This window comes from Micropterus salmoides, unplaced genomic scaffold (assembly GCF_014851395.1).
Source record: "Micropterus salmoides isolate LMB-PRFRI ecotype aquatic unplaced genomic scaffold, ASM1485139v1 Ms_hic_scaffold_2, whole genome shotgun sequence".
NCBI lineage: Eukaryota > Metazoa > Chordata > Actinopteri > Centrarchiformes > Centrarchidae > Micropterus > Micropterus salmoides.
The window spans coordinates 45,777,153-45,803,739 of NW_024041150.1; the positions used below are offsets into that span (position 1 = coordinate 45,777,153).

Below are 26,587 nucleotides of genomic sequence, written 5' to 3' on the forward strand. Positions count from 1 at the left end.
AGACTACTGTATCACTTACATGGGGCTGCATCACTCTAGGTACACATAATGATGAGTTAGTAAGGCACCAAATAATTGCAAATTCTCATCTGTTGAGTGGACTAAATGTGCAAATCTGGAAATACATTAAATGCTTGCAATTTCAAGACAAAGGGAGAGATTGGTCTGAATACAAGTACCTAAATGGAGATGCCCATATGGTGTTTGCAAAAGTCAGGGCAACATTTAGGGCCATTTGTTCTTACCTGGTTTCGTGTGGGTAACTGTCACTCATTCCAAACTTTCATACTACGAATATTGATTGTGCCATCATATTTCCCTCAGGGGAGATGTACACATGTTCACAGAAAAGTATGGTCACATCTCAGCACATGTGTTCAACACCATCATCCCGGACATCCTCAGCACCAAACTCACCCAGCTCACTGTGCCAGCCTCCACCTGTCAGTGGATCACAGACTTCCTGACAGACAGGAGTCAGCAGGTGAGGCTGGGAAACATCACATCCAGCACCCGGACTTTCAGCACTGGCACCCCCCAGGGGTGTGTGCTCTCCCCACTGCTCGTCTCCCTCTACAACAACTGCACCTCAGGGGACCCATCTGTCAAACTCCTTATGTTCACTGAAGACACAACGGTCATCCGCCTCATCCGGGACAGTGATGAGTCGACCTACAGACGGGAGGTTGATCAGCTGTCTCTCTGGTGCGGTCAGAACAACCTGGAGCTTAAACGTTCAAAACTGTGGAGATGACCATGGACTTCCCCACTCTGCCCCCCCATAACCATACTCAACAGCCCTGTGTCTGCTGTGGAATCCTTCAGGTTTCTGGGATCCACTATATGCCAGGACCTGAAGTGGGAGCCCAACACTGACACTATCATCAAGAAGGCCCAGCAGAGGATGTACTTCCTGCGCCAGCTCAGGAAGCTCAACCTGTCTAAGGACCTGCTTATCCAGTTCTACACAGCCATCATCCAGTCTGTTCTCTGCACCTCCATCACTGTCTCATCTGTGTCATCATCTCACCCTGGACACAACCTGTTCCAGCTCCTCCCCTCTGGTAGGCGCTAAAGAGCACTGTACGCCAAAACCAACAGACTTGGGAACAGTTTCTTCCCACAAGCCATCACTCTGATGAACAGCTGATTCCTGACTCACAGTGTCAATTCCTGTGCAATAACCCAGTAACTCTGTCTCTAATCAGCACCTGTTTACTGGTTTCCACTTATTATTTATTCATTCACCATTCTCTATTTCAGTGCTGTTCATACTATGCCCATACTATGTCATATTGTATATACTGTATACCAATACACCTACCTCAGGACATAAGGTCATAGGTATTATTTATTTTTCCAGCATCCTTTGCACTATGCTCCATCACACTGTGTACATGTATGCATGTATGTGTATGTGTACCTGTATATCATATCCACCTTGTACATAATGAGAATAGTTACTCTTGCATCCTTTGCACTCTGATTACTGCACTCTTTGTCAATATGTCTATATTGCTTTGTTCATAGTGTGTATATTAGTGTTGTCCACTCTGTAGTTTTTGTCTGAATTTAATTTTATTATTATTGTAATATTATTATTTTATTATTGTATAAGTAAGCACATCATGAGCAATGTACAGTACTGAGTCAAATTCCTCGTATGTGAACACATACCTGGCAATAAAACTGATTCTGATTCTGATTTGGAGTTGCTTGGCACCAGGACTGTGGGTTAATTTCCTCATTCCATGTAATTATACACAGGATGTTAATTGGGGAATCATGACCTTTGCCTATCTTCCAAGTTCAAATGGAAGCTTGTAGACTGCTGCATCAAGGACAGATGGATGCATCACGTTAGGCACAAGCGTTGATGAGCTAATAAAGAAAAAAAAGATGGATGACACTTTGGGTGTACTTCAAAGGCTGATATTTCAAAAACTGATTGAAGGAATGGGTTCATTTCAAGTACCAATAAAAGTTTGATGACTACTGTATAACATAAAGGTTGCTGCATCGTTCTAGGCACAAGTATCAATGAGTTATTGAGGGACCAAATGATTCCAGATTCTCATCTATTGCATTATATGGATTTCAAGTTCATAGGCTGATATTTCAAAAACTGATTGAAGAAATTAATTGATTTCAAGTATCAATAAAAGCTTTGACTGCTTTATAAAGGACAGGTGGCTCCATCACTCTAGGTACAACTATCAAGGACTTATTAAGGGACCAAATGATTCAGATTCTCATCCATTAAATGGGCCATAGAGTACATTCTGGAATCACTTTGAAGGCCTATATTTTAAAGACAGATGGAGAGAACAGCCTGATTCCAAGTACCAGAGGAATCTTGAAGACCGTTGGCTGACATACAGGTGGCTGTATCACTCTTTGTTCAAATAATAATAAGTTATTAAAAGGACCAAGTGAGATTCCAGATTCTCATCTATTGCATTATATGGATGATTTGTTGGGTGCACTTAAATGGCTGATATTTCAAATACTGATTGAAAAAACGGGTGGTAGTGGTACCAATAAAAGCTTGAAGACTGCCGTATCACATACAGGTGGCTGCAACATTCTTGGTACAAGCATCAATGAGTTATTGAGGGACAAATTGATTCCAGATTCGCTACTATTAAGTAGTACTATACTATTACTATTAAGGGGCGGCTGGGGGAGGTAGTGCGGGTTGGCCGTTAATCGGAAGGTCAGCGGTTCAATCCCTGGCTCCCCCTGGTTGCGTGTCGAAGTGTCCTTGGGCAAGATACTGAACCCCGAATTGCCCCTGGCGGCTATTCCGCCAGTGTATGAGTGAGTGTGAATGTTAGTTTCCATTTGAGCACTTAGGATCAGTGTATGAATGTGTGACTGGTGAATGCAGATGTAGTGTAAAAGCGCTTTGAGTGGTCGAAAAGACTAGAAAGGCGTTATACAAGTACGGAGCATTTACATTTACTATCAATTGAGCTGTAGTTTCAGATCTGGAATCACTTTGAAGGCAAACAGAGGAAGCTTTTAGAATGCTGTGTCACATACAGGTGGCTGCACCTCCCTAGGCGCAAGTAATGATGAGGAATTGAGGAATGAAATGATTCCAGATTCTCATCAGAATGCAGATTTAGAGAACCAATTCTACATTGCAACTATTTTTTTTAATTGTAAATGGTTGTTGTTCCATTGTTTTGATTTTTAATTATTTTTATTTTTTACATTGTAAATTGTATTATTTTTCTCTGTTCTTCTGTTATTCTTTCATAACTTCCATTTGCTTATTACATATTTATATATTTCTACATCTATTTATCTCAGCTGTATGTCTGTCTGCATCTTAACACCAAAGCAAATTCCTTGTATGTGTAAAAAACTACTTGGCAATAAAGCTCCTTCTGATTCTGATTCTGAAATGGAAGCTAATATGTTGCTGTATAAAACAAAGGTGGCTGCATCACTCCAGGTCTATATAACAACTGTAGAATAGTAGTATTTGCCTATGTGTGTAGGCCCCTTTGTCAATGAGGAGGAAGGGCACCTTTCAGGAAATTTGAAGTTGGCTGGTGGTTAAATGTGACTCATTTCAGAGAACCAAAGTTTAAGATTTTTCACCTCATGAAGTGTTTTAAATATCTGAGAATGATGAGGGACAGGGAGCATGTAGGTGGTATTTTTTTGGACCAAACCTTTCATCAGAAGTGCATAGATTCATAGGAAATTATCCACTTTAAATGCAAAATTGTACTTATTAAAGAAAAGTCATACAGAGTGTGCAGGTGTAGTGTATTTGATCATTTCATAATCATTAACATGTAGGAAAAAAATACTCAAATCATAAATAGATCAACATGTCTACATCCCATGTCACAGGAAATAGAAAAGCACAAAAAAACATAAATTCCAAGTTTAAATTTAATAAATAATGATCTTTCCTTCCATCTTTCAATCTATTTTATACTTAATGCCTGTAGATGAAAATTTGGACTTCCTCTGTCAACAGGAAGTTGGAATTGTAGCAGCAGCAGCATCGAGCACATGGTGAGTAAGTGTCGGCTCTGCATTTTATCGATTTTTCTAATAAAATGCGTTTATACTTGGTTGATATTGTTGTATTTCAGTGAGAAATATCCCAGTGTCATGTTTTCATGCATTTTTTACTTTTAAAAACTCACTTTATTGCTTTTTCTGTTGTAAACGAATATATATATGACATAGATGTAAATGTTGAATGTAAATTTCAATCTACCTTCCACTTACGGGGCGGGTGTGGCTCAGGAGGTAGAGCGGGTTGGCCATTAATCGGAAGGTTGGCGGTTCAATCCCTGGCTCCCCCTGGTTGCGTGTCAAAGTGTCCTTGCCCCTGGCGGCTCTTCCGCCAGTGTATGAGTGAGTGTGAATGTTAGTTTCCGTTTGAGCACTTAGGCTCAGTGTGTGACTGGTGAATGCAGATGTAGTGTAAAAGCGCTTTGCGTGGTCGAAAAGACTAGAAAGTGGAAAAAAAAAAGCTTTCAGCTTTATTTTGTATCATTATATTTGTGTTCCAATTCCTAGTTCATCCAGATTCTGTCCAGAAACAGAAATGTCTACTAGTTTCCAATAATTATTAATTACTGATGTAGTTCTTTTTATGCAGGTGTCAACAGGAAGCCAGACATGGCTACAGTAAGTCACTCAGCAATGGCAGGTGTGTTAATGTTTTTGCTGTGTTTGTGTTCTAAAATTCATTTAATCACACAGATGTTCAACTTTCTAAAACTGTTTAAATCTAACTGACCCACGGATAGATCATGCAATAGAAATAGACAGGCAGGTGCCAAATGGAGTCCCCTCCGTCCACTTTGAGCTCCTGCCACAACAAAGACCGCCCCAAGATGCACCATATAGGCAAGTGCAGTTTCTACTTTAAATATATACAATTATTTCAAAACGTATGGTGATAAATCAAGTTATGTTTGTACTATATTACAATAAAGTGATTTTGTTTCCCTTTTAGATTGGGAGTGATATGTGGACGAGCATGTGACCTGATCATTTTATCTCTTGCTGCAATTATTGTGTTATACCTCATCATCATGATTATTCTCCATGAATACAAGTACCTTTAGCATTGCTGAGTGAAATAGAGGATGAAAGGGGATATGTCCAGGAAGGGCAAAAACTGTGAGAGAAGGGCTGGGATTTTTTATTTTGAGATGTTTATGTTTTATTAAGATCTCTATAATCACTCACAAAATATTATGGGATTTCGTTCAATTTGGTTTCGTTAAATAAAAGAGTCTAATGCAAAACTGATGAGTTCACTTTTGGATCCTAATTTTCTGTGAGGTAAAATTTGTGTAAAATAAATGTTTTTCATCCCCCTTCCTGTACGTAGCCAAGGGCCACCAAAAGTTGTGATATTACAACCTGTTATGTGGTGTAAAGCCTGAAATTTGAATGACTGATTGATAAAACGGGTTGAATTTAAGTACCAGTAGAAATATACTGCTGTGTCAGGGAAAGGGTGGAGGCATGATTCTAGCTACAAAAATATTATAAAAGGACAAAATTATTCCAAATGCTTATCTTTTGAGTGGTTTATAGATGCAATTATGGAATCACTTGGAAGGCCTATATGTTAAGGAGAGAGGGAGAGAGAAGGCTGATTCCAAGTACCAATAAAAGCCTAAAGACTCCTGTGTCGAGGACAGGTGTCTGCATCACTCTAGGTAGAAGTATCAATGAGTTTTTAAGGGACCAAAGGATTCCAGATTCTCATCTATTAAGTGGGCCATAGATTCAAAATCTGGAATCACTTTGAAGGCCTATAGTTTAAAGACCGAGCAGCCTGATTCCAAGTACCCTAGGAAGCGTGAAGGTTGCTGTATCACATACTGTAGAGTAGAGGAGAGTAAAGTAGAGGAGAGAGGAGCTCAGTGCATCATGGGAAGTCCCCCAGCAGTCTAGGCCTATAGCAGCAGGGATGGTTCAGGAGTAAACTGAGCCAGCCCTAACTATAAGCTTTATCAAAGAGGAAAGTCTTAAGCCTACTCTTAAATGTGGAGATGGTGTCTGCCTCCTGAACCCAAACTGGAACCTGGTTCCACAGGAGAGGAGCTTCATAGCTGAACGCTCTGGCTCCTAGTCTACTTTTGGAGACTCTAGGAACCACAAGTAACCCTGCATTCTGGGAGCGCAGTGCTCTGGTGGGGTAGTAAGGTACTATGAGCTCTTCAAGATAAAATGGTGCCTGACCATTAAGAGCTTTGTAGGTGAGACGAATGATTTTAAATTCTAATCTGGATTTTACTGGAAGCCAATGCAGAGAAGCTAAAACAGAAGAAATATGATATCTTTTCCTGGTTCCAGTCAGAACATGTGCTGCAGCATTCTGAATCTGAATCATTGTGGGTGTACTTCAAAGGCTGATATTTCAAATACTGATTGAAGGAACGGGTTGATTCCAAGTGCCAATAGAATCTTGAAGAAGTGGTATCAATGACCAAATTTTTCCAGATTCTCATCTACTGAAAGGGCTAAATATGCAAATCTGGAAATACATTAAAGGTTAACACTTTAAAGGCAGAGGGAGACAGTGGTCTAATTTCATGTACCTAAATTTGGATGCCCACATGGTCTCTACAGAAAGAATGGGCACATTTGAGGCCATATGGCATTGCCTGCCACTATTTCTGTGAGTAAATTTGTGATTCCATATTTTGATACACTGTGTTTGAATAGTGGAATCATGATATTTGGCAAGGTGGGTATGCAGATATTGTTCCAGCAGACGTTTTTGGTCACCTTTTTGGCCATTGGGATTATTTTGGAGTCATCCCGTGGGGGGCGGCTCCTAGGAATCTGTACAATATGTGTCAAAATCATAACTGAATTATATTTTTTGATAACTTTTCACTTTTAACCGCAGGCTGGCCTCTGAGAGCTTTTAAATGTTAGGTATTTAGGTTTAAGCCTGCTCTAATGAGATGAAATGAGCTTTTGCATAGTATCTCGACAGTTTCAGCATGATAGGCACACCATGCTGATAATGTTCACAATATTAAATTATTAAAAAATCTTTAAACCATAACGTAGATAGCCTATTCATTCAAGCAAGTTATATAGCAATCATCATCATTTTTAAATCAACTACGGCTGACATGCCAAGGCAGAGTGTTCCCTGGCATGTCGGTACGTAGTATTTTAAAGGAGGAGTTGGGGGTAAGCTGCGGAGTAAGACACATAAGAAAAACGTCCACTTTAAATGTTTAAATTTAATCAATGTTATTTCCTTCCATGTTTCAATCTATTATATAATGTCTGTAGATGAAAAAATGGACTTCCTTTGTCAACAGGAAGTAGAAGCTTCAGCAGGAGCATTGAGTACATGGTGAGCAAATCTCAGCTCTGTAATTTATATATTTTTCTCATACAAAAGTGTTGATACTTGGTTTGTGTTGTCTTATTTCAGTGAGTAACATCCCAATGTTATGTTTTATGCATTTTTGAACTTGTAAAAAGTAGTTTTTATTGCATTTTCTGTTAAAAATTTAAATGTTATCACATAGATGTAAATGTGGAATGTCAATTTATTTTCCAAATTTCAATTTACCATTGACTTAGTTAATAGATTGAAATCAAAAAGAGACAGCAAAAAAACTGTTATGTTCTATCTATCTAACAGATTTATGTTGATTCCCAGCATGCTGACTGTGGGGAAAAATGGACAGATGTACCAGAATGAGTGTGAAGGAACTGTGTGAGACCAATGACCTGGCAACTGCTTTGGTGTTGGACCCTCTGCTTGGCTTCAGAACCCATAAAATGAATATCAGTCCTCTACCAGAGATACAACATTGGGGTAATCTCAAAGAAACTTTGGTGCAATTTGAGAATACACATGACTTCAACAAGACTTTTGAGGCGCTGACAAAACTGGCTGGTGACTGTTTTAATTCTCTGGGAAGCCATCATCAAGACCTACTGAGGGAACATGTTTATCGCTACTTCAGTGCCTTCCTGTTGGACAGTGGTGTCAAGATAGAGTCCTGTGCGAGATACTCTTCAGAGACCAATGGAGCAAAGGTAACCTCTACAAGGCACTGGTTTGCAGGACAACGTATTGAGGTCTTGCTGGGCTGCATAGCAGAGTTTAGCCCTGCTGACAGCAATGTTCTGAAGGCAGGAATCAATGACTTCAGCGTGATGTATTCAATGCGCAAACATTCTGCTCAGCTGTGGCTTGGGCCTGCAGCTTTCATAAACCATGACTGTAAACCAAACTGCAAGTTTCTTGCTAGTGAGAAGAATATCGCTTATGTTGAAGTGATTCGACCAATCTCACCTGGGGAGGAGATTACGTGTTACTATGGTTCCAGCTTTTTTGGGGATCAAAATGAAAAGTGTGAATGCTGCACTTGTGAAGGGAATGGAGAGGGTCATTTCAAACACAGAGGGAAGCAGCTCCATTTTGAGGAAACAAAGGACCCTGTGAGCAAAAAGTACCAACTGAGGGAGAGATATCTTCATCTAAAAAGAAAAAGAAGGAACAAGCAGATTTCTGGACCAGCTCTGAAAGGTCAGCCAGAAAGAAAAATGTCCAGGGCCCAGAAAAGGCAGGGAAGAAGAACGGAGATCTCCACAGCTGAAGGTAACAGAAGGGGCAAATATTTTTGAAAGCTATTGATAAAATGATGATGGTAAGGGAGTGTAAACAATGATGAACAGGTTGGGCATGCGCTGTGTTATAAATAAAGTTCAAGAATCATGTCAGGAAAGGAAAGCTGTTCAAATAACAAAATAGATGGCAAATCATGTCAATAAACAATTGACAAGTAAGCATCAAGAAGGTATTGTTATCCCTTCACACCTCTAAAGTTATTTTGCCAGTGCACCTGAAAAAGGTTTTATGGTTTATGTGTGCTCCGTTTTACCCTGTTTGTCATATTCTGCCTGTCTGAGCTGTTTAATTTAGTTCTCCGCCAGTTCTGTTATTTAGTCTGTTCTGTATCTATTATTTAGTTTGTGTTTTGGGATTCAGTTCTGTCTTTTATCTTCTTTTCAGTTTTGCCTTTGTTCGTTGTGTTGTGTTTCCCTCCCTGCTTGCTAGCCGTGTGTGTGTGAGTATATTGCCTGTGTTTTCCACAGTCCATGTCATTGTAGCAGGTGGTTCTCAGACTGTTCTGAGGATATTTTGTGCCCATTTGGATTTCTGTTTGGATCACCTTTTTTCATTTGGACTGTTTGTTACTTTTTTGGATTGCTTTGGACTCAACCACTCTCAGTAACTGTCCTCACTTTTGTTTTGCTTTATTAAATCATCAAACTGTGTCTGCTCAGCCTTCATGTTAAGCTATTGGGTCCTAAAAGATTTTTTAACATTTGCCTTTCTTCTTTCTCCCACTCTAAATGCACAGGCCTAACAGAAGATCTTCCTTACCTGGTTGGCAGGATGGTAAGTGTATATCAGTAGGGAGTGCCCTTTATGATGGTTTGTTGACAATACAGAGCTTTATTTGTGCTATTTTTAATCATCCACAGAGTGAGCGACTGTGCGGGCTGTGTTTCCACAACTTCAGCAACTTAAAGCAACACCTGAAAGTGTCCCACACCATTCAGAACAAAGAAGAGTTCCAGCTTCTGATGAAATATGGGAATTCACGGTTGGATCAAGATAAATACAGTTTTACATGTTGTATTTATTTTTGTTATTTGCACTGATTTCCTCAACATTTATTGTTAATTTCGCACCACAGAACTAGCAAATCCTTGGAATGCACAATATGTGGGAAGGGGAATCTCGTCCGCCTTGATAAACACTTACAAAAAGCACACAACATTGGTTCAGCAGAGGTAGGAGATTCAATTTCTGCACAATCTGTTGTAAATCATGTTTGTCCATCTAATGCCACTTTTGATTTCATGAAAAAAATTGTTGAAAGGAGCGAGAACCGATCATGAGGCAGGCCAAGAGAGCAGTCATAGTTAAAATGCTGGCAGAACTGCGTGAGTCCAACCCTGATGTGCCCATGGTATCCAGCTTGGACTTGGATGTTACCACAGAACATGGTAATTTTAAGTTCTGTTAATGTTATGATATATATCGATTTGATAGGGGCACTGAAAAGGAGGCTTAAATCATCATATCGTGTTCAAACTCTAATGACTTCTGTGTAACAACCAAATATTACACATATAGACTGAAATTTGTATCCCAAGGCTTTAAACTTTAAACTATTTAAGAGGAATATGTTCTGCCTACTGGAGAAATCACTGAGGAGGCTGCATCCAAGGAACTGAGGGAGGAGCCAGAGGGATCAGAGTACAGGGAAGAGGAGGAGGCCTTGAGTATCAATTCATCATCCAACAACCATCCTGCGACTGGAAATCATTCTGCCTTCCAATGTTCCACCCCCACACCTCAAAGACAGGATCGTGATTACAGCATGTCCTCCTCCAGCGACCTTCCTCAAAATACTGATCAGCTGCTGTTTTCCACCCCTGTTTCTGGGGCCCAAAACTCCTCTGCCAGTCACCAAATCCCTCCCACCGCCCTGTGTGGGTCTATGCCTCCGCCTTCACGTGAGACTGTGTCTTCTTTTAAATTATCGGGGCACTTGAGTGGCCATAGTCAGCTCTTGACTGGTTCAGTGTCAAGGGACTGCATGTGCATCTTGGAGAAGTTGGATTCCAGATTGCAGCAGCTGGAAAAAAAGATGGACTGTTTGATGGCAATGCAGCGACAGACACCCATCCTGACCAAAGCACCTCTATCTGTTCAAAAAAGTGAGCATGTCAACAAGGGAAAGAAGGGCACTTTTTTCTATGGTAAGTTATTCATTCCTTTCTATTACAATTTGGGAGAGGAGAATGACGGTTATGGATAGATGGTTTTCCATTTCACGTTTGTTTTGCAGAAAATACTGTTGACGACTTTTTCAAGGTTCGCCTGGGGCCTGGAAGGAAAGATAGAGAAAATGCAAGGAAGTCTTCAAGCCATGCTCTTTGCTTTTGCCTCTATATGGCTGCTGGTCTACCCTCCAAGATCGTCTCCAGTGACCTAAGGTTCATGAACCAAATGGAAAAGTTGCGTGGGTAAGTAAAAAAGAAAATAAGGAAACTTTTTATATAGCACCTTTCACAGACAGGTCAAAAAGTGCTTAAAAGTAAAACATAAGGAAGTATTTTTCTTTCATATTTTTCAAGGCCCAGAATTATTACATATATTTTTTATGCAGGCACAAATTACTCCCCAAATCTTATCTATGGATTCAAAATTATAATCTCTGTTGTGAAATAGATGTAAATATGGAATGTCAAATGTGGTGGTGGAATTGGAAGTAAGAGTGGCTTGTAACGGCTTACCTTTTTCCATAGTTGGCCAACATACCTGGTCCAGAAGGGCTACGCACCCTCATCAATGAAAAACATTTTGACCAACGTGATTATGTTTTTCAAGCACGTTGAAAACGCCTTCCTGACTCAAAGTAAGCTCAAACAGAATGAAATAAATAAAATCCTGTACGAGCTGAAGAGGATCCAGGCTGAGATTCAAAGAACGCAGGTTGTCCACCGGCAAAAAGTGTTGCGTCCTAAAACAGGTACTTTTTATCAAGGTCTTCTTGATCTTGTTCTCACAAAAAATTACAAATTGGATTCTCATCGACTGTGGTGCATTTCGCACTATTTTCACAGATGATCAGCTTCATGCAGCTCAGGAAAGCACTTTCATGACAGCTGCGAGGGAAAAAATTCCTAAGCTGTTTGGTAAGTATACTTAATTATTTATGCTGTAATGCTCGTTTTTCGGTTGCTTACATTCACAACCAACATTTTTTTTTATGATGTTTTGTAGAACGATTGGAGAGCAGTGGAAATCAGGAGAATGAGCATTCTAAGCTAATGGGCTACATCATGGGCTACCTGTGCATCCTCACTGGACACAGATCGGTTGTCCTCACCAACATGACAAAGGAAAATGTGGTCAACTTTGACTGTTGGAATCATGGCGAGATATTCCAAGTCCTGGTTAGTACCTCTGTTGTTTTTGGAGTTTATTTATTCCCTTTCGGATTAGTTTCTTCTTGGAGTGAAACCATCCGTTAATGCACATATCAAGTGAAAGCTGAGGGGTTAAATGAGCAGTTTCTCTTCCAAGAGAAAGTTTTCAAATTCCAAAAATAAAAAATGGCTGTAAATATATTAAATAAAACTACAGATAAATTCTGATGGTAAAATAATGCTGAAACACTTCTGTCTGGGGGGTGGAATTTGGGTTGTAAACATGTCACTCAAAAGCACAAATTTTTTTTTTGTGGGCTTGCTATTTCAGCATGTAAACTTGATAACTAAAAATTACACACTTGACCTAGACACACCGGAATTCCTTGTTTGGAAAAACTGATTGAGGAACTAGGCCGATTCCAAGCACCAACACAAGCTGGAAGATTAATGTATGACACACATGTAGCTGTATCACTTCAAGTACGAGTAATATTGTTTATGGGACCAATTTGTCATCTATTGCATTAAATGAATGACATTTTGGTTGTACTTCAAAGTCTGGTATTTGAACAACTGAGAAAATGGTTTGATTCTAGGTACCAATGGAAGCTTGTAGTTTGCTATATTAAAGACAGGTGGCTGCATCACTGTACTTTAATGCAGTGTTGAGTTACTAAAGGACCAGTTGGTTCCAAATTCTCATCTACTGAGTGGGCCATAGATGCAATTCTGGAATCACTTTGAAGGCTGATATATTTAAGACAGAAGGAGAGTGCAGGTTGAGTCTGAGTACCAATGGAAGCTTTTAGATCTGGTGTGTGGCCTCATCTCCCAGCTACAAGTCAACAGTCATTGGTGATTTGTTTTGTATAATTTAAGTGCATCCACTCAGACAAATCATGATTTTCTGAATTTCATTTCCCAAGGTTGATGACCACAAAACCATGCAGTCATTTGGTCAGGCTGCATTCAACCTAAATGAGGAGGAATTTAGGTGGCTGGAAAACCTCGTCAACTGCAAGTGCTGTCCTCAAGGTCAGGCCAGTGATTATGTTTTCCACACAACACTTGGAAAACAGATTGGTAAGGCCGGGCACTTCCTTCATCTCGCTTGGGTGGACTGTGGAATGAAGGGCACAATCAGTTTTAACAAGATCCGGAGCAGTGTCTCTACTCAAGTAAGTACTTAATGCAAGATAGGATCTGGCTATAGGATGGTTTTTAAAGTTGTAATTGGTAACTTTTTATTTCTTGGGCTTTCCAGGCCAACCAATACCTCTCTGAGAAGGAGAGAAAACAGGTGGCAAAAGCCATGTGCCACAACCCCAGCACGGCAGAGAGATTTTATGTGGCTCTACCAGAAAAAGTCACGGCATATGAGACAAGGTGGCCGAGACCAAAGGCGTTAAAGATGACCATTGTGAACATCTCTGAGGAGGATGAAAACAACACTGATAAGTCATTAGAAGACACACCAAAGGCGAGCACAGAGGATGAGGAGCCAATCTACGATGACCACGAGTCCTCTTCACTGTCATCTGAAGAGTTAAGGATCATGCGTAAAAGACGTGGAAGGCCTTTCCAGTCAAGTAGCGGGATTAGAATCTCCTCCAGTTGTGAGGTTCCCGCACCATCACAGGACAGACTTCCACCAGCTCAACTTCTCAAGTCCAAGAGGCAATTGGATTTCTCAATGGAAGACGGCTCAAAAATACTTGTCTGCACACCTTCAAAGTTTTCTTGTGGTGATGAGAAGTTGCGCCAAACAATTGCTGATGATTGTCTCTTCAAAGCAAATCTTTCCAATGCCCTGCCTGGGCAAGCACCCCTTGCCGACCTAAAGAACCTACCTGCACACCTAACTGAGCAGAGCACCATGTTCCTTGCAGCACAGACGGCTCTGGAGGAACCAAGTAGCGAGCCCGAGCCCCTCACTGCCAAGACCACAGATTGTGTGTCAGTGCCCGAAACTGAGCTGGTCCCAGGGAATGTGCCAGCACCCTTGAGCCCCGTACAGCAGACTCCCGACTGGCTGATACAAATACAAGAGGAGAAGGATGCACAAACCCCAGTGGGACTGGACCCAGAATGTGTTCTGAATCTTATGTTCCAGGAGAGACCAGAGTTGGTGTCAGAAACACCAGAAGACCAGATGCCACAAACCTAAGCAGAGGAGGTGCAGAAGCCCTAGCCAGGCTGGACCCTGGCATGTGCTCAAAAACCTATCATGCAGGTGACCCAGGAGTTGGTGCCACGAACGCCATCAGAGGAGGTTTTTGGGTTTGTGAATGTCCCCTTACCCGGGAGACAAAAACAGTGCCCCTAGGAGGAGATTAACCCTGGATGGGTATTACTCATGGTTAAAAATATAAGGTTTAATTCATATGTTCATCTTTAAAACGAGAAGGAATGCTGACGTTCTGATTTATTACTTTTGTCTGTAAATGTATAATTTGCTTATAGTTGTGTCTTAATGTTGCCAGTCTATCTAGACACACTTGCAGTCTCACACAGTTGCGCACACACACACTCTTTTACTTTTGATTATACTTATTTACCAAAATTATTAAAAATATCTCAGCAGAATTGTTCAAAGTAAGTGTTTCTAAGACCAATTTACATGCTTGTGTCTGCCTCCTTTTTTGAGTATGTTTTTTTAATTTTGAAAGTTGTTTTGATTGTTCTGAGTAAATGTAATGTGTTGTCAAGACCCACAGTTCTCAAGATTGTTGTTTTTGAGAATAGCCATAAATGAGCATCTGGAAGTACTGCAAAGGCTAGTATGTAAACGATGTAAGGAGAGGGTGGGTTGACTCACCAATAGAAGCTTGTAGATTACTGTATTGAAGACTGGTAGCTGCATCAGCCAGTTGGCCTCATCACTACTGGAATAAGCAATGATGAGTTACTAATGGACAAAATGATTCCAAATTTGTATCTATTGAGTCAATGAAAATTCTGGCATCACTTTGAAGGCTGATATTTTTAAGACAGAGGGAGAGAGCAGGATATTCCAAGTGCCAATTGAAGCTTGTTTATAGTAAGTGTGTGTTTGTGTGTGTGTGTGTGTGTGTGTGTGTGTGTGTGTGTGTGTGTGTGTGTGTAGGCCCTGCAATGAGGAGGATGGGCACCTTTCAGGCAATTTGGAGTTAGATGTGTGATTAATTTCATCAAAAATCACAATTGAGATTTTTCACCTCATTAAGTGTTGTAACTACCTGAAAGTGATGATGAACAAGGATCATGTCTTAAATAGATCCAAATTGTGTACTTCCTTTCTCACAGGAAGTAGAAAAAAGATAACCAAAAGTCCAAGTTTAAATTTAATCAATACTGTCCTGACATTCCATGTTTCAATCTGTTGTATAATGAATGCATGTAGATGGAAACTTGGACTTCCTCTTTCAACAGGAAGTAGTGACTTCAGCAGGAGCATTGAGCACATGGTGAGTGTTAGGTCTGTAATTTATACATTTCTTTCTGCAAAAGGGTTGATATTTGGTTGATTTTGTCTTTGTCAGTGAGTTACATCCCAGTGCCATGTGTTTTATGCATTTTCAAACTTAAAATGTATTTTGTATTGCATTTTCTGTTAAAAACGAAAATGTTATGACATAGATGTAAATGTGGAATGTCAATTTTATTTCCAAATTTCAATCTACCTTCCAATTAGTTCATAGATTGAAATATGAAAAGAATATCTATATTCAACATTTTATACTTTTACAGCTACTTAGATGCTGCCCAAAGTTATTGTGGTAGGTGTCTGCCTTTGCCCCTCATTCTGGATTTTTCAATTAATTTAATTAAAAGAATGATAAGTGCTAGACAAGCTCTGAAAGGACAGATAGAAAGAAGAGTGTCTAAGGCCCAGAAGAGGCAGAAAAGAGGTCTAGAAGGGGGAAATGTTTCTTAAAGGTACTGATAAAACAATTGAATGGAAGTGTAAAAAAAGATTAACCTGTTTGACATGCAATGTGTTGGAAATTAAGTTCAAGAATCATGTCAGGAAAGGAAAGCTGTCTAAATATATCAAAACAGAAGGCAAAGTATGTCAATAAAAAACTTTTAAGTAAGCATAAAAAAGATATTGTATTGTTGTAGGGCAGGCAACGCATTTCAGGTCTGTTCTACTGCTAAATACCGTCATAAGAAGAAATAAAAAAGAATATTTTGTGACCTGGCTTGTCTTCACACAAGTTTTTATTGGTTAAATGTGCTCCGTTTTCCTCAATGTTGACATTTTAAACACTTTTCTTTCTTAGCCACTCTAAATGCAGAGGTCTAACAGAAGATCTTCCTTACCTGGTTGGCAGGATGGTAAGTGTATATCAGTAGGGAGTGCCCTTTATGATGGTTGTTGATGAAACAAAGCTTCATTTGTGCTATTTTTAATCTTCCACAGAGTGAGCGACTGTGCGGGCTGTGTTTCCACAACTTCAGCAACTTAAAGCAACACCTGAAAGTGTCCCACACCATTCAGAACAAAGAAGAGTTCCAGCTTTTGATGCGATATGGGAATTCACGGTTGGATCAAGATAAATATATTTTTGTGTGTTATTTATTTTTGTTATTTGCACTGATTTCCTGAAAGCTCTTTTTTTCCCATTTCGCACCATAGAACTAGCAAATCCTTGGAATGCCCAATATGTGGGAAGGGGAATCTCGTCCGCCTTGATAAACACTTACAAATAGCGCATAAAATTGGTTCAGCAGAGGTAGGAGATTCAATTTGTGACTGTAACATCTGCACAATCTGTTGTAAATCATGTGTTTTTCCATCTAATGCTACTTTGATCTCATGAATAAAATTGTTGAAAGGAGCGAGAACCGATCATGAAGCAGGCCAAGAGAGCAGTCATAGTTAAAATGCTGGCAGAACTGCGTGAGTCCAACCCTGATGTGCCCATGGTATCCAGCTTGGACATGGGAGTTACCATGGAACATGGTAATTTTAAATTCTGTTAATGTTATGATATATATGTGGACATGATAGGGGCACTGAAAAGGAGCCTTACATTATGACATCCTATTCAAATACTAGTGGCTTCTGTGTAGCAACCAAATAATGCACATAGAGTAAAATTTGGAACCCAAGGGTTTAAATTTACAATTAAAATCTCCTACACTTTATTTTAGAGGAATTTGTTCCGCCCATTGGAGAGATAATTGAGGAGGCTACTTCCAAGGAACTGAGAGAGGAGCCAGAGGGATTGGAGTACAGGGAAGAGGAGGAGGCCTCGAGTATCAATTCATCATCCAACAACCATCCTGCGACTGCAATACATTCTGAATTCCAATGTTCCACCCCTATAACTCAAAGACAGGATCATGATTACAACATGTCGTCCTCCAGTGACCTTCCTGAACACACTGGTCAGCTGCTGTTTTCCACCCCTGTTTCTGGGGCCCAAAACTCCTCTGCCAGTCACCAAATCCCTTCCACCGCCCTGTGTGCATCCATGCCTCCGCCTTCACACGAGACAGTGATTTCTTCTAACCTACCGGGGCACTTGAGTGGCCACAGTGAACACTCGACTGGTTCAATGTCAAGGGACAGCATGTGTTACTGCGAGCAGTTGGATTCCAGGTTGCAGCAGTTGGAAAAAAAGGTGGACAGTTTGATGGCAATGCAGCAACAGACACCCATCCTGACCAAAGCACCTCTATCTGTTCAAAAAAGTGAGCATGTCGGCAAGGGAAAAAAGGGCGCTTGTTTCTTTGGTAAGTTATTAATTTTTTGCTGTTACAATCTCGGGGAGAGATAGTTAGAAGGTTATATTATTTTTAATGTTTATTTTGCAGAAAAGGCTGTAGAAGACTTCTTCAAGTTTCGCCTGGGGCCACGGACTGGAAGGAAGGACAGGGAAAATGCAAGACAGTGTTCAAGCCATGCTTTTCGCTTTTGCCTCTACATGGCTGCTGGTCTACCCTCCAAGATCGTCTCCAGTGACCTAAGATTCCTGAACCAAATGGACAAGTTGCGTGGGTAAGTTTTTTTTTCATGTTTTTCTTGGTCCAGAAATATTATACTTTATGCTTTTTATGTTAGCACAAATTACTCCCCAAATCTTATCTATGGATTCAAAATGATGATTTCTGATGTTGGGAAATAGATGTAAATATGGAATGTCAAATGTGGTGGTGGAATTGGAAGTAAGAGTGGCTTGTAATGGCTTACCTTTTTCCATAGTTGGCCAACATACCTGGTCCAGAAGGGCTACGCACCCTCATCAATGAAAAACATGTTGACCAACGTGATTATGTTTTTCAAGCATATTGAAAACTCCTTCCTGACTCAAAGTAAGCTCAAACAGAATGAAATAAATAAAATCCTGTACGAGCTGAAGAGGATCCAGGCCGAGATTCAAAGAACGCTGGTTGTCCACCGGCAAAAAGTGTTGCGTCGTAAAACAGGTACTTTTTATCAAGGTCTTCTTGATCTTGTTCTCACAAAAAATTACAAATTGGATTCTCATCGACTGTGGTGCATTTCGCACTATTTTCACAGATGATCAGCTTCATGCAGCTCAGGAAAGCGCTTTCATGACAGCTGCGAGGGAAAACATTCCTAAACTGTTTGGTTAGTAGACTTAATTATTTATGCTGCAATACTCATTTTTCGGTTGCTTACATTCACAACCAACATTTTTTTAATGGTGTTTTGCAGATCTATTGGAGAGCAGTGGAAATCAGGAGAATGAGCATTCTAAGCTAATGGGCTACATCATGGGCTACCTGTGCATCCTCACTGGACACAGATCGGTTGTCCTCACCAACATGACAAAGGAAAATGTGGTCAACTTTGTCGGTTGGAATCATGGCAAGAGATTCCAAGTTCTGGTTAGTACCTCTATTTTTCGGGGGGTAATTTACGCTGGGCTGGACTTTTTAACCTGGACTACATGTCATCCCTTCCTAAGTGAAACCATCTTTAGTGCACATTTCAAGTGAAAGCTGAGGGGTTAAAGCAGTTTCAAAAAAATTTCTAATTTAAAAATAAAAATGGCTGCAATTATTTTAAATAAAACAATAGATAAATTCTGGTGATAAAATAAAGTGGAAACACTGCTCATTTGTTCATTTGCAAGAAGTTTTAGTAGTAATCTTATCTATTGTATTAAATAGATGATAATTTAGTGTAATACAAAGTCTGTCATTTCAAAATGTTATTGAGGGAATGGATTGGTTCTAGGTGGCAATGGAAGCAAAGACAGGTGTCACCATCACGCTAGAGATCATAACCAGTAGATTCCAGATTCTCGTCTATTAAGTGGGCCATATATTAAATTCTGGAATCACACCGGAATTCCTATATTTTCAAGACCAAGGGAGAAAGCAGACCGATTCCAAGTACAAACAGATGCTTGTAGATTGCTGCATCAAAGGTAGCTGCATGTCTGTAGGCACAAGTAATCATGAGGAGGGGATTAGGGGATCAAATGATTCCAAATTCATGCATTATATGGATGACATTTTGGGTGCACTTCAAAGGCTGGTGTTTCAATAACTGATTGAGAAAATGGTTTGATTCTAGGTACCAATGGAAGCTTGTAGTTTGCTATATCAAAGACAGGTGGCTGCATCACTGTACTTTAATGAAGTGTTGAGTTACTAAAGGAATAGTTGATTCCAAATTCTCATCTACTGAGTGGGCCATAGATGCATATCTGGAATCACTTTGAAGGCTGATATATTTAAGACAGATTTAGAGTGCATGTTGAGTCCAAGTACCAATGGAAGCTTTTAGATGTGACGTGTGGCCTCATCTCCCAGCTACAAGTCAACAGTCATTGGTGATTGCTTTTGTTTAATTTAAGTGCATCCACTCAGACAAATCATGATTTTCTGAATTTCATTTCCCAAGGTGGATGACCACAAAACCATGCAGTCATTTGGTCAGGCTGCATTCAACCTAAATGAGGAGGAATTTAGGTGGCTGGAAAACCTCGTCAACTTCAAGTGCTGTCCTCAAGGTCAGGCCAGTGATTATGTTTTCCACACAACACTTGGAAAACAGATTGGTAAGGCCGGGCACTTCCTTCATCTCGCTTGGGTGGACTGTGGAATGAAGGGCACAATCAGTTTTAACAAGATCCGGAGCAGTGTCTCTACTCAAGTAAGTACTTAATGCAAGATAGGATCTGGCCATAGGATGGATTTTGAAGTCATAGTTGGTAATTTTTTATTTCTTTGCTGGGGTTTCCAGGCCAACCAATACCTCTCTGAAAAGGAGAGAAAACAGGTGGCAAAAGCCATGTGCCACGACCCCAGCACGGCAGAGAGATTTTATGTGGCTCTGCCAGACAAAGTCACAGGATATGAGACAAGGAGGCTGAGACTAAAGGCTTTAAAGATGGCCATTGCAAAACCCTCTGAAGAGGATGAAAAGATAACTGATACTTCATCAGACGACACACCAGAGACAAGCACAGAGGATGAGGAGCCAATCTACGATGACCACGAGTCCGTCTCTTCACTGTCATCTGAGGAGTTAAGGGTCATGCGTAAAAGACGTGGAAGGCCTTCCAAGGCAAGAAGTGGGGCAAGAATAACCTCCAGTTGTGAGGTTCCCACATCATCACAGGACAGCCTTCCACCAGCGCAACCTCTCAAGTCTAAGAGGAAATTGGATTTCTTAACTGAAGAATCTGCAGAAATACATATCTACACACCTTCGAAGTGTGCTATTGTTGTTGAGAAGTTGCACCAACCAATTGCTGAGTATTATCTCTTCAAAGCAAATCTTTCCAATGCCCTGCCTGGGCAAGCACCCCTTGCCGACCTAAAGAACCTACCTGCACACCTAACTGAGCAGAGCACCATGTTCCTTGCAGCACAGACGGCTCTGGAGGAACCAAGTAGCGAGCCCGAGCCCCTCACTGCCAAGACCACAGATTGTGTGTCAGTGCCCGAAACTGAGCTGGTCCCAGGGAATGTGCCAGCACCCTTGAGCCCCGTACAGCAGACTCCCGACTGGCTGATACAAATACAAGAGGAGAAGGATGCACAAACCCCAGTGGGACTGGACCCAGAATGTGTTCTGAATCTTATATTCCAGGAGACACCAGAGTTGGTGCCAGAAACACCAGAAGACCAGATGCCACAAACCCAAGCGGAGGATGTGCAGAAGCCCTAGCCAGGTAGGGCCTGGAATGTGCCACAAACCCCATCAGAGGATGTTTTTGGGTTTGTGTATTTCCCTTATTCAAGACACTAAAACATATTGCCCCTTGGATGTGATTACCCCTTGATAGGAATAATCATGTTTAAAAAGTTTAGGTTTTATAGTAATATACGTGTATTTAGCTTTAAAAGGAGAAAGAATGCTGACGCTTTGATTTATTTACATTTTTTGTTAAATTTATAGTTTGTCTGTGTTAGATTGCAAGTTGGTCTAGCTAGATTGTTTCAAATACATGCTCACACACTCATGCACAAGCAAACATGCACGTATATACACACACACATACACACACGCACACACACACACACACACACACACACACACACACTTTTTATTTTGATCATACTTACTGAACTTAAAAAATGTAAAATATCTCAGCAAAATTGTTGAAAGTAAAATTTTCAGAGACCAATTTACATGCTTGTCTGTCTCCTAATTGATTTTTTATTTAGTTTTCAAAGTTGTTCTGAGAGTAAATGTAATGGTAAGTTGTCAAGACCCACAGTTCATAGGATTGTTATTTTTGAAAATATCAATGGATGAGCATCTGGAAGTACTTCAAAGGCTAGTATGTAAAAGATGGAAGGAGCGAGCAGGTTGATTCCAACCAATAGAAGATTGTAGATTGCTGTGTCGAAGACTGGTAGCTGGATCATGCTAGGTACAAGTCAGGTGACTGCATCACTATCGGTATAAGTAATGATGAGTTATTAATGGCCAAAATAATTAAAAATTTTTAATCTATTCAGTGAACACAATTGTGGAATCAGACAGAGGGAGAGAGCAACCTGATTCCAAGTACCAGAGGAAGCTTGTAGATGGTCGGTGAGGAATATGAGCATCTTTCAGGCTATTTTGAGTTGCCTGGTGGTTAGACAGGGCATTCCAGGAAAACACAAATCATAATAACATGTTCTTAATCCTCATTGTTACCCGTGCTGGTGTCAACACCGATTTGTTATTATGATTTCTCGAACGGGCTGAAAAAGCAGCCAAGTGGGGATGAGAATCCTCGTTGTACAGGTTCAATTCAATTCAATTCAATTTTATTTATATAGCGCCAAATCACAACAACAGTTATCTCACAGTTCTTTTCATAAAAGAGCAGGTCTAGACCGAACTCTGTGATGTTATTTACAGAAGCCCAAAAATTCCAACCAAGAGCAAACACTAGGCGACAGAGGCAAGGAAAAACAGGCAGAACCATGGCTCAGGGTGGGTGGCCATCTGCCTCGACCGATTGAGGGTGAAGGAGAGAGAGAGAGAGAGAGAGAAGGGAGGCAGCCTATACAATATACACACAGAGCTACGGACAGTAAAGATGATGTTGCTATAGACTAAATGAAATGTGATACAGATATTTACAGTAGTGTTAATGATAATAATCGCAATTTTAATGATTATAATAACAATAATAATAATAGGACTAGTAACAATAATTGCAGCAAAGCATGTTGAGCAGGAACACAGATCCAGACTCCACAGCTCCAGAGCCAGAAACACCTGCAGGAAGTGATAGGAGGAGAGAGGGCAGGGAAGAGAAAGCACAAGACTACGGGAAAGGGGGGAAGTTGTGTTAGTAACATGCAATAATGGGACGAGGTTGCATACAGAGGGAGAGAAAGTAGAGGAGAGAGGACCTCAGTGCATCATGGGAAATCCCCCCGGCAGTCAAGGCCTATAGCAGCATAACTAAGGGATGGTTCAGGACTAACCTGAGCCAGCCCTAACTATAAGCTTTATCAAAGTGGAAAGTCTTAAATGTGGAGATGGTGTCTGCCTCCTGAACCCAAACTGGAACCTGGTTCCACAGGAGAGGAGCTTGATAGCTGAACATTCTGGCTCTTAGTCTACTTTTGGAGAATGCATTCTGAGAGCGCAGTGCTCTGGTGGGGTAGTAAGGTTCTATGAGCTCTTTAAGATAAGATGGTGCCTGACTATTAAAAGCTTTGTAGGTGAGAATTTCAAATTCTATTCTGGAATTTACTGGAAGTCAATGCAGAGAAGCTAAGACAGGAGAAATGTGATCTCTTTTCCTGGTTCCTGTCAGAACACGTGCTGCAGCGTTCTGGATCAGCTGAAGAGTCTTAATGGACTTTTTCGAGCAGCCTGATAATAAGGAATTGCAGTAATCCAGCCTAGAAGTAACAAATGCATGGACTAGTTTTTCTGCATCATTTTTAGACAGAATGTTTCTAATTTTCATAATATTACGTAGGTGAAAAAAGGTGGTCCTTGAAATTTTCTTAATGTGAGACTTAAACGACGTGTCCTGATCAAAGATGTCTCCAAGATTCCTCACAGTGGTGCTGGAGGCCAGGGCGATGCCAGGTAAGCTAGTCCAAACAAATACACCGGAGAATATAATCATATGCCAATGTAGCCACATGAGGCTACACCTTCAAGTGGACAAGACAATAGAGACATTGTATTATCAAGGTGAGAGCGGATCAGTTATAAATCAAAGACATCAGTTGGTAGTAAATTGGGGGCTAAGCTACAGTGGTGAGGGGTGAGAAAGGTTGAGATCTTCTAGCTGGATAAGTGCTTCTCTCAGAATACTCTCAGAATACAGATTGACATAGATCATTGCAAGTGCCAAGTGAAGCTTATTTAAGCCTCTGCCTTATTGTTTGTTTTTCATGTTGTAAATTGATCCAAATTGTCTACTTTCTATTTCATAGGACATAGAAAAAAGAAAATATAAATTCCAAGTTTAAATTTAATCAATAATGTTCTTTACTTCCATGTTTCAATCTATTGTGTATTGAATGCATGTAGATGGAAACTTGGACTTCCTCTTTCAACAGGAAGTAGGAGCTTCAGCAGGAGCACTCAGCACATGGTGAGTGTCAGCTCTCTCAAATATTTTTATATTTGTCTCATACAAAAGTGTTGATACTTGGTTGGTGTTGTCTTATTTCAGTGAGTAACATCCCAATGTCATGTTTTTATGCATTTTTAAACTTTTAAAAAGTATTTTGTATTGCATTTTCTGTTAAAAAAGAAAATGTTATGACATAAATGTAAATATGGAATCTCAATTTTATTTCCAAATTTCAATCTACCTTCCAATTCCTCTCCAGAATTGGAAGGTAGATTGAATCCAATATATATTAAAAATTAAAATAATATATTAAAAATTTTCTACTTTTACAACTACTTAAATGCAGTATTATACATTTTTAAGTTATTGTGGTAGGTTTAATCCTTTGCCACTCATTCTGGATTTTGTGGATTTTACAAATAAAGTCAAAAAAAAGAAGGAACAAGCAGAATCCTAGACCCGTTATGAAAGGACAGCCAGAAAGAAGGGCGTCTAGGGCCGAGAAGAGACAGATATGGAGTCTAGAAGGTGGAAATGTTTCTGAAAGCTATTGATAAAATTATTGTAAGAGTGTGAAGGAGTTTTAAAAAAGATTAACCTGTTTGAAATGCACTGTGTTAGAAATTAAGTTCAAGAATCATGTCAGGAAAAGAAATCATTTTCAGTATATCAAAACAGGTGGCAAAGGATGTCAATAAACAATTGCTAATATAAAAAATCACACATTTAAAAGTTATTTTAGCAGTCCTGCTGAACAGGTTTGATTTTTTTAATGTTCCCCGGTGTTAACATTTTTTAACACTTGTCTTTCTAACTTCCTCTAAATGCAGAGATCTAACAGGAGATCTTCATTACCTGGTTGGCAGGATGGTAAGTGTATATCAGTAGGAAGTGCATTTTATGATGGTTTGTTGACGATACAGAGCTTTATTTGTGCTATTTTTAATCTTTCACAGAGTGAGCGACTGTGCGGGCTGTGTTACAAAAATGTCAGTTACTTAAGGCAACACCTTAAAATCTACCACACCATTCCAAACAAAGAAGAGTTCCAGCTTCTGATGCAATATGGAAATTCACGGTTCGATCAAGATAAATATGTTTTTATATATTTTCTTAATTTTTATTTGCACTGATTTCCTGAAAGCTTTCCCCCCCCATTTCCCAACACAGAAGTAGCAAATCCTTGGAATGCACAATGTGTGGGAAGAGAAATCTCGTCCGCCTTGATAAACACTTACAAACAGCACACAAAATTGGTTCAGCAGAGGTAGGATATTCAATTTATGACAATAAAGTCTGCAAAATCTGTTGTAAATCATGTTTCCATCCAATGCTACTTTGATGTCATGAAAAAAATTGTTGAAAGGAGCGAGAACCGATCATGAAGCAGGCCAAGAGAGCAGTCATAGTTAAAGAGCTGGCAGAACTGCGTGAGTCCAACCCTGATGTGCCCATGGTATCCAGCTTGGACTTGGGTGTTACGACTGAACATGGTAATTTTAAGTTGTCTTAACATTACGATATATATATTGATTTGATAGGGGCACTGAAAAGGATGCTTACATCATCAAATCCTATTCAAAATCTAAGGGCTTCTGTGTGACAAGCAAATATAATACATATAGACTGAAATTTGGAACCCAAGGGTTTAAACTTACAAATCTCCTACACTTTATTTTAGAGAAGTTTGTTCTGCCCATTGGAGAGATCATTGAGGAGGCTGTTTCTGAGGAACTGTCGGAGGAGCCAGAGGGATCAGAGTTCAGGGAGGAGGAGGAGGCCTTGAGTATCAGTTCAACATCCACAAACCATCCTGTGACTGGAATACATTCTGCCTTCCAATGCCCCTCCCTCACACCTCAAGGAAAGGATCGCGTTCATACCTTGTCCTCCTCCAATCACCCACATCAACAAATTGGTCAACAGTTTTCTTCCACCCCTGTTTCTGGGGCAAAAAACTCTTCTACCAGTCACCAAATTCCTTCCACCGCCCTATGTGCATCCATGCCTCCGCCTTCACGTGAGACTGTGACTTCTTTTAACCTACCGGAGCACTTGAGTGGCCATATTCATCACTCGACTGGTTCAATGTCAAGGGACTGCACGTCCAACTGGGAGAAGTTGGATTCCAGGTTGCAGCAGTTGGAAAAAAAGGTGGAGTGTTTGATGGAAATTCAGCAACAGAAACCCACTCCATTTAAAGCACCTCTATCTGTTCAAAACAGTGAGCATGTCGGCAAGGGAAAGAAGGATTCTTGTTTCTATGGTGAGTTATTCATTCTTTTCTATTACAATTTGGGGGAGAGAGTAGAGAGATGGTTTTTGTTAGTATGTTTCTTTCCCTTTTCATGTTTGTTTTGCAGAAAAGGCTGTTGAAGACTTCTTCAAGTTTCGCCTGGGGCCACGGACTGGACGGAAAGACAGGAGCAATGCAAGGAGGTCCTCAGGCCATGCTCTTCAGTTTTGCCTCTACATGGCTGCTGGTCTACCCTCCAAGATTGTCTCCAGTGACCTAAGATTCCTGAACCAAATGGACAAGTTGTGTGGGCAAGTGTTTTTCTTGGTCCAGAAATATTATATATATATTTTTT

The 26,587-nt window shown here is 40.2% G+C and overlaps 4 protein-coding genes across 4 annotated transcripts in view; all 4 read left to right on the top strand.

Moving 5' to 3' along the window:
• The first annotated feature begins 7,701 nt into the window (after positions 1–7,701).
• LOC119912004 (histone-lysine N-methyltransferase KMT5C-like) lies at positions 7,702–8,655 on the top strand. The gene has a single exon (XM_038730977.1). It carries the CDS (start codon positions 7,702–7,704, stop codon positions 8,653–8,655), a length of 954 nt encoding a protein of 317 aa, XP_038586905.1.
• Positions 8,656–9,935: 1,280 nt separating this feature from the next.
• LOC119912005 lies at positions 9,936–14,182 on the top strand. Its single transcript, XM_038730978.1, has 8 exons — positions 9,936–10,047; positions 10,222–10,806; positions 10,896–11,073; positions 11,356–11,579; positions 11,674–11,745; positions 11,834–12,006; positions 12,909–13,160; positions 13,247–14,182. The coding sequence occupies exons 1-8, from the start codon at positions 9,936–9,938 to the stop codon at positions 14,147–14,149; spliced, it is 2,499 nt and encodes an 832-aa protein (XP_038586906.1). The 3' UTR covers positions 14,150–14,182.
• A 1,107-nt stretch (positions 14,183–15,289) lies between these two features.
• Positions 15,290–21,220, top strand: LOC119911301. The gene is made up of 12 exons (XM_038730134.1): positions 15,290–15,428; positions 16,248–16,302; positions 16,388–16,509; positions 16,604–16,700; positions 16,804–16,930; positions 17,122–17,706; positions 17,788–17,971; positions 18,176–18,399; positions 18,494–18,565; positions 18,653–18,825; positions 19,850–20,101; positions 20,192–21,220. Exons 1-12 carry the CDS (start codon positions 15,355–15,357, stop codon positions 21,119–21,121), a joined length of 2,895 nt encoding a protein of 964 aa, XP_038586062.1. The 5' UTR covers positions 15,290–15,354; the 3' UTR covers positions 21,122–21,220.
• Positions 21,221–23,376: 2,156 nt separating this feature from the next.
• LOC119912006 overlaps positions 23,377–26,587 on the top strand; it is a 4,252-nt gene continuing 1,041 nt past the window's right edge. Inside the window, exons 1-7 of the mRNA XM_038730979.1 lie at positions 23,377–24,014; positions 24,827–24,866; positions 24,953–25,074; positions 25,167–25,263; positions 25,363–25,489; positions 25,678–26,262; positions 26,360–26,547. Coding sequence (XP_038586907.1) covers positions 24,864–24,866; positions 24,953–25,074; positions 25,167–25,263; positions 25,363–25,489; positions 25,678–26,262; positions 26,360–26,547 — 1,122 coding nt within the window. The 5' untranslated portion in view covers positions 23,377–24,014; positions 24,827–24,863. The remainder of the gene's footprint in view (positions 24,015–24,826; positions 24,867–24,952; positions 25,075–25,166; positions 25,264–25,362; positions 25,490–25,677; positions 26,263–26,359; positions 26,548–26,587) is intronic.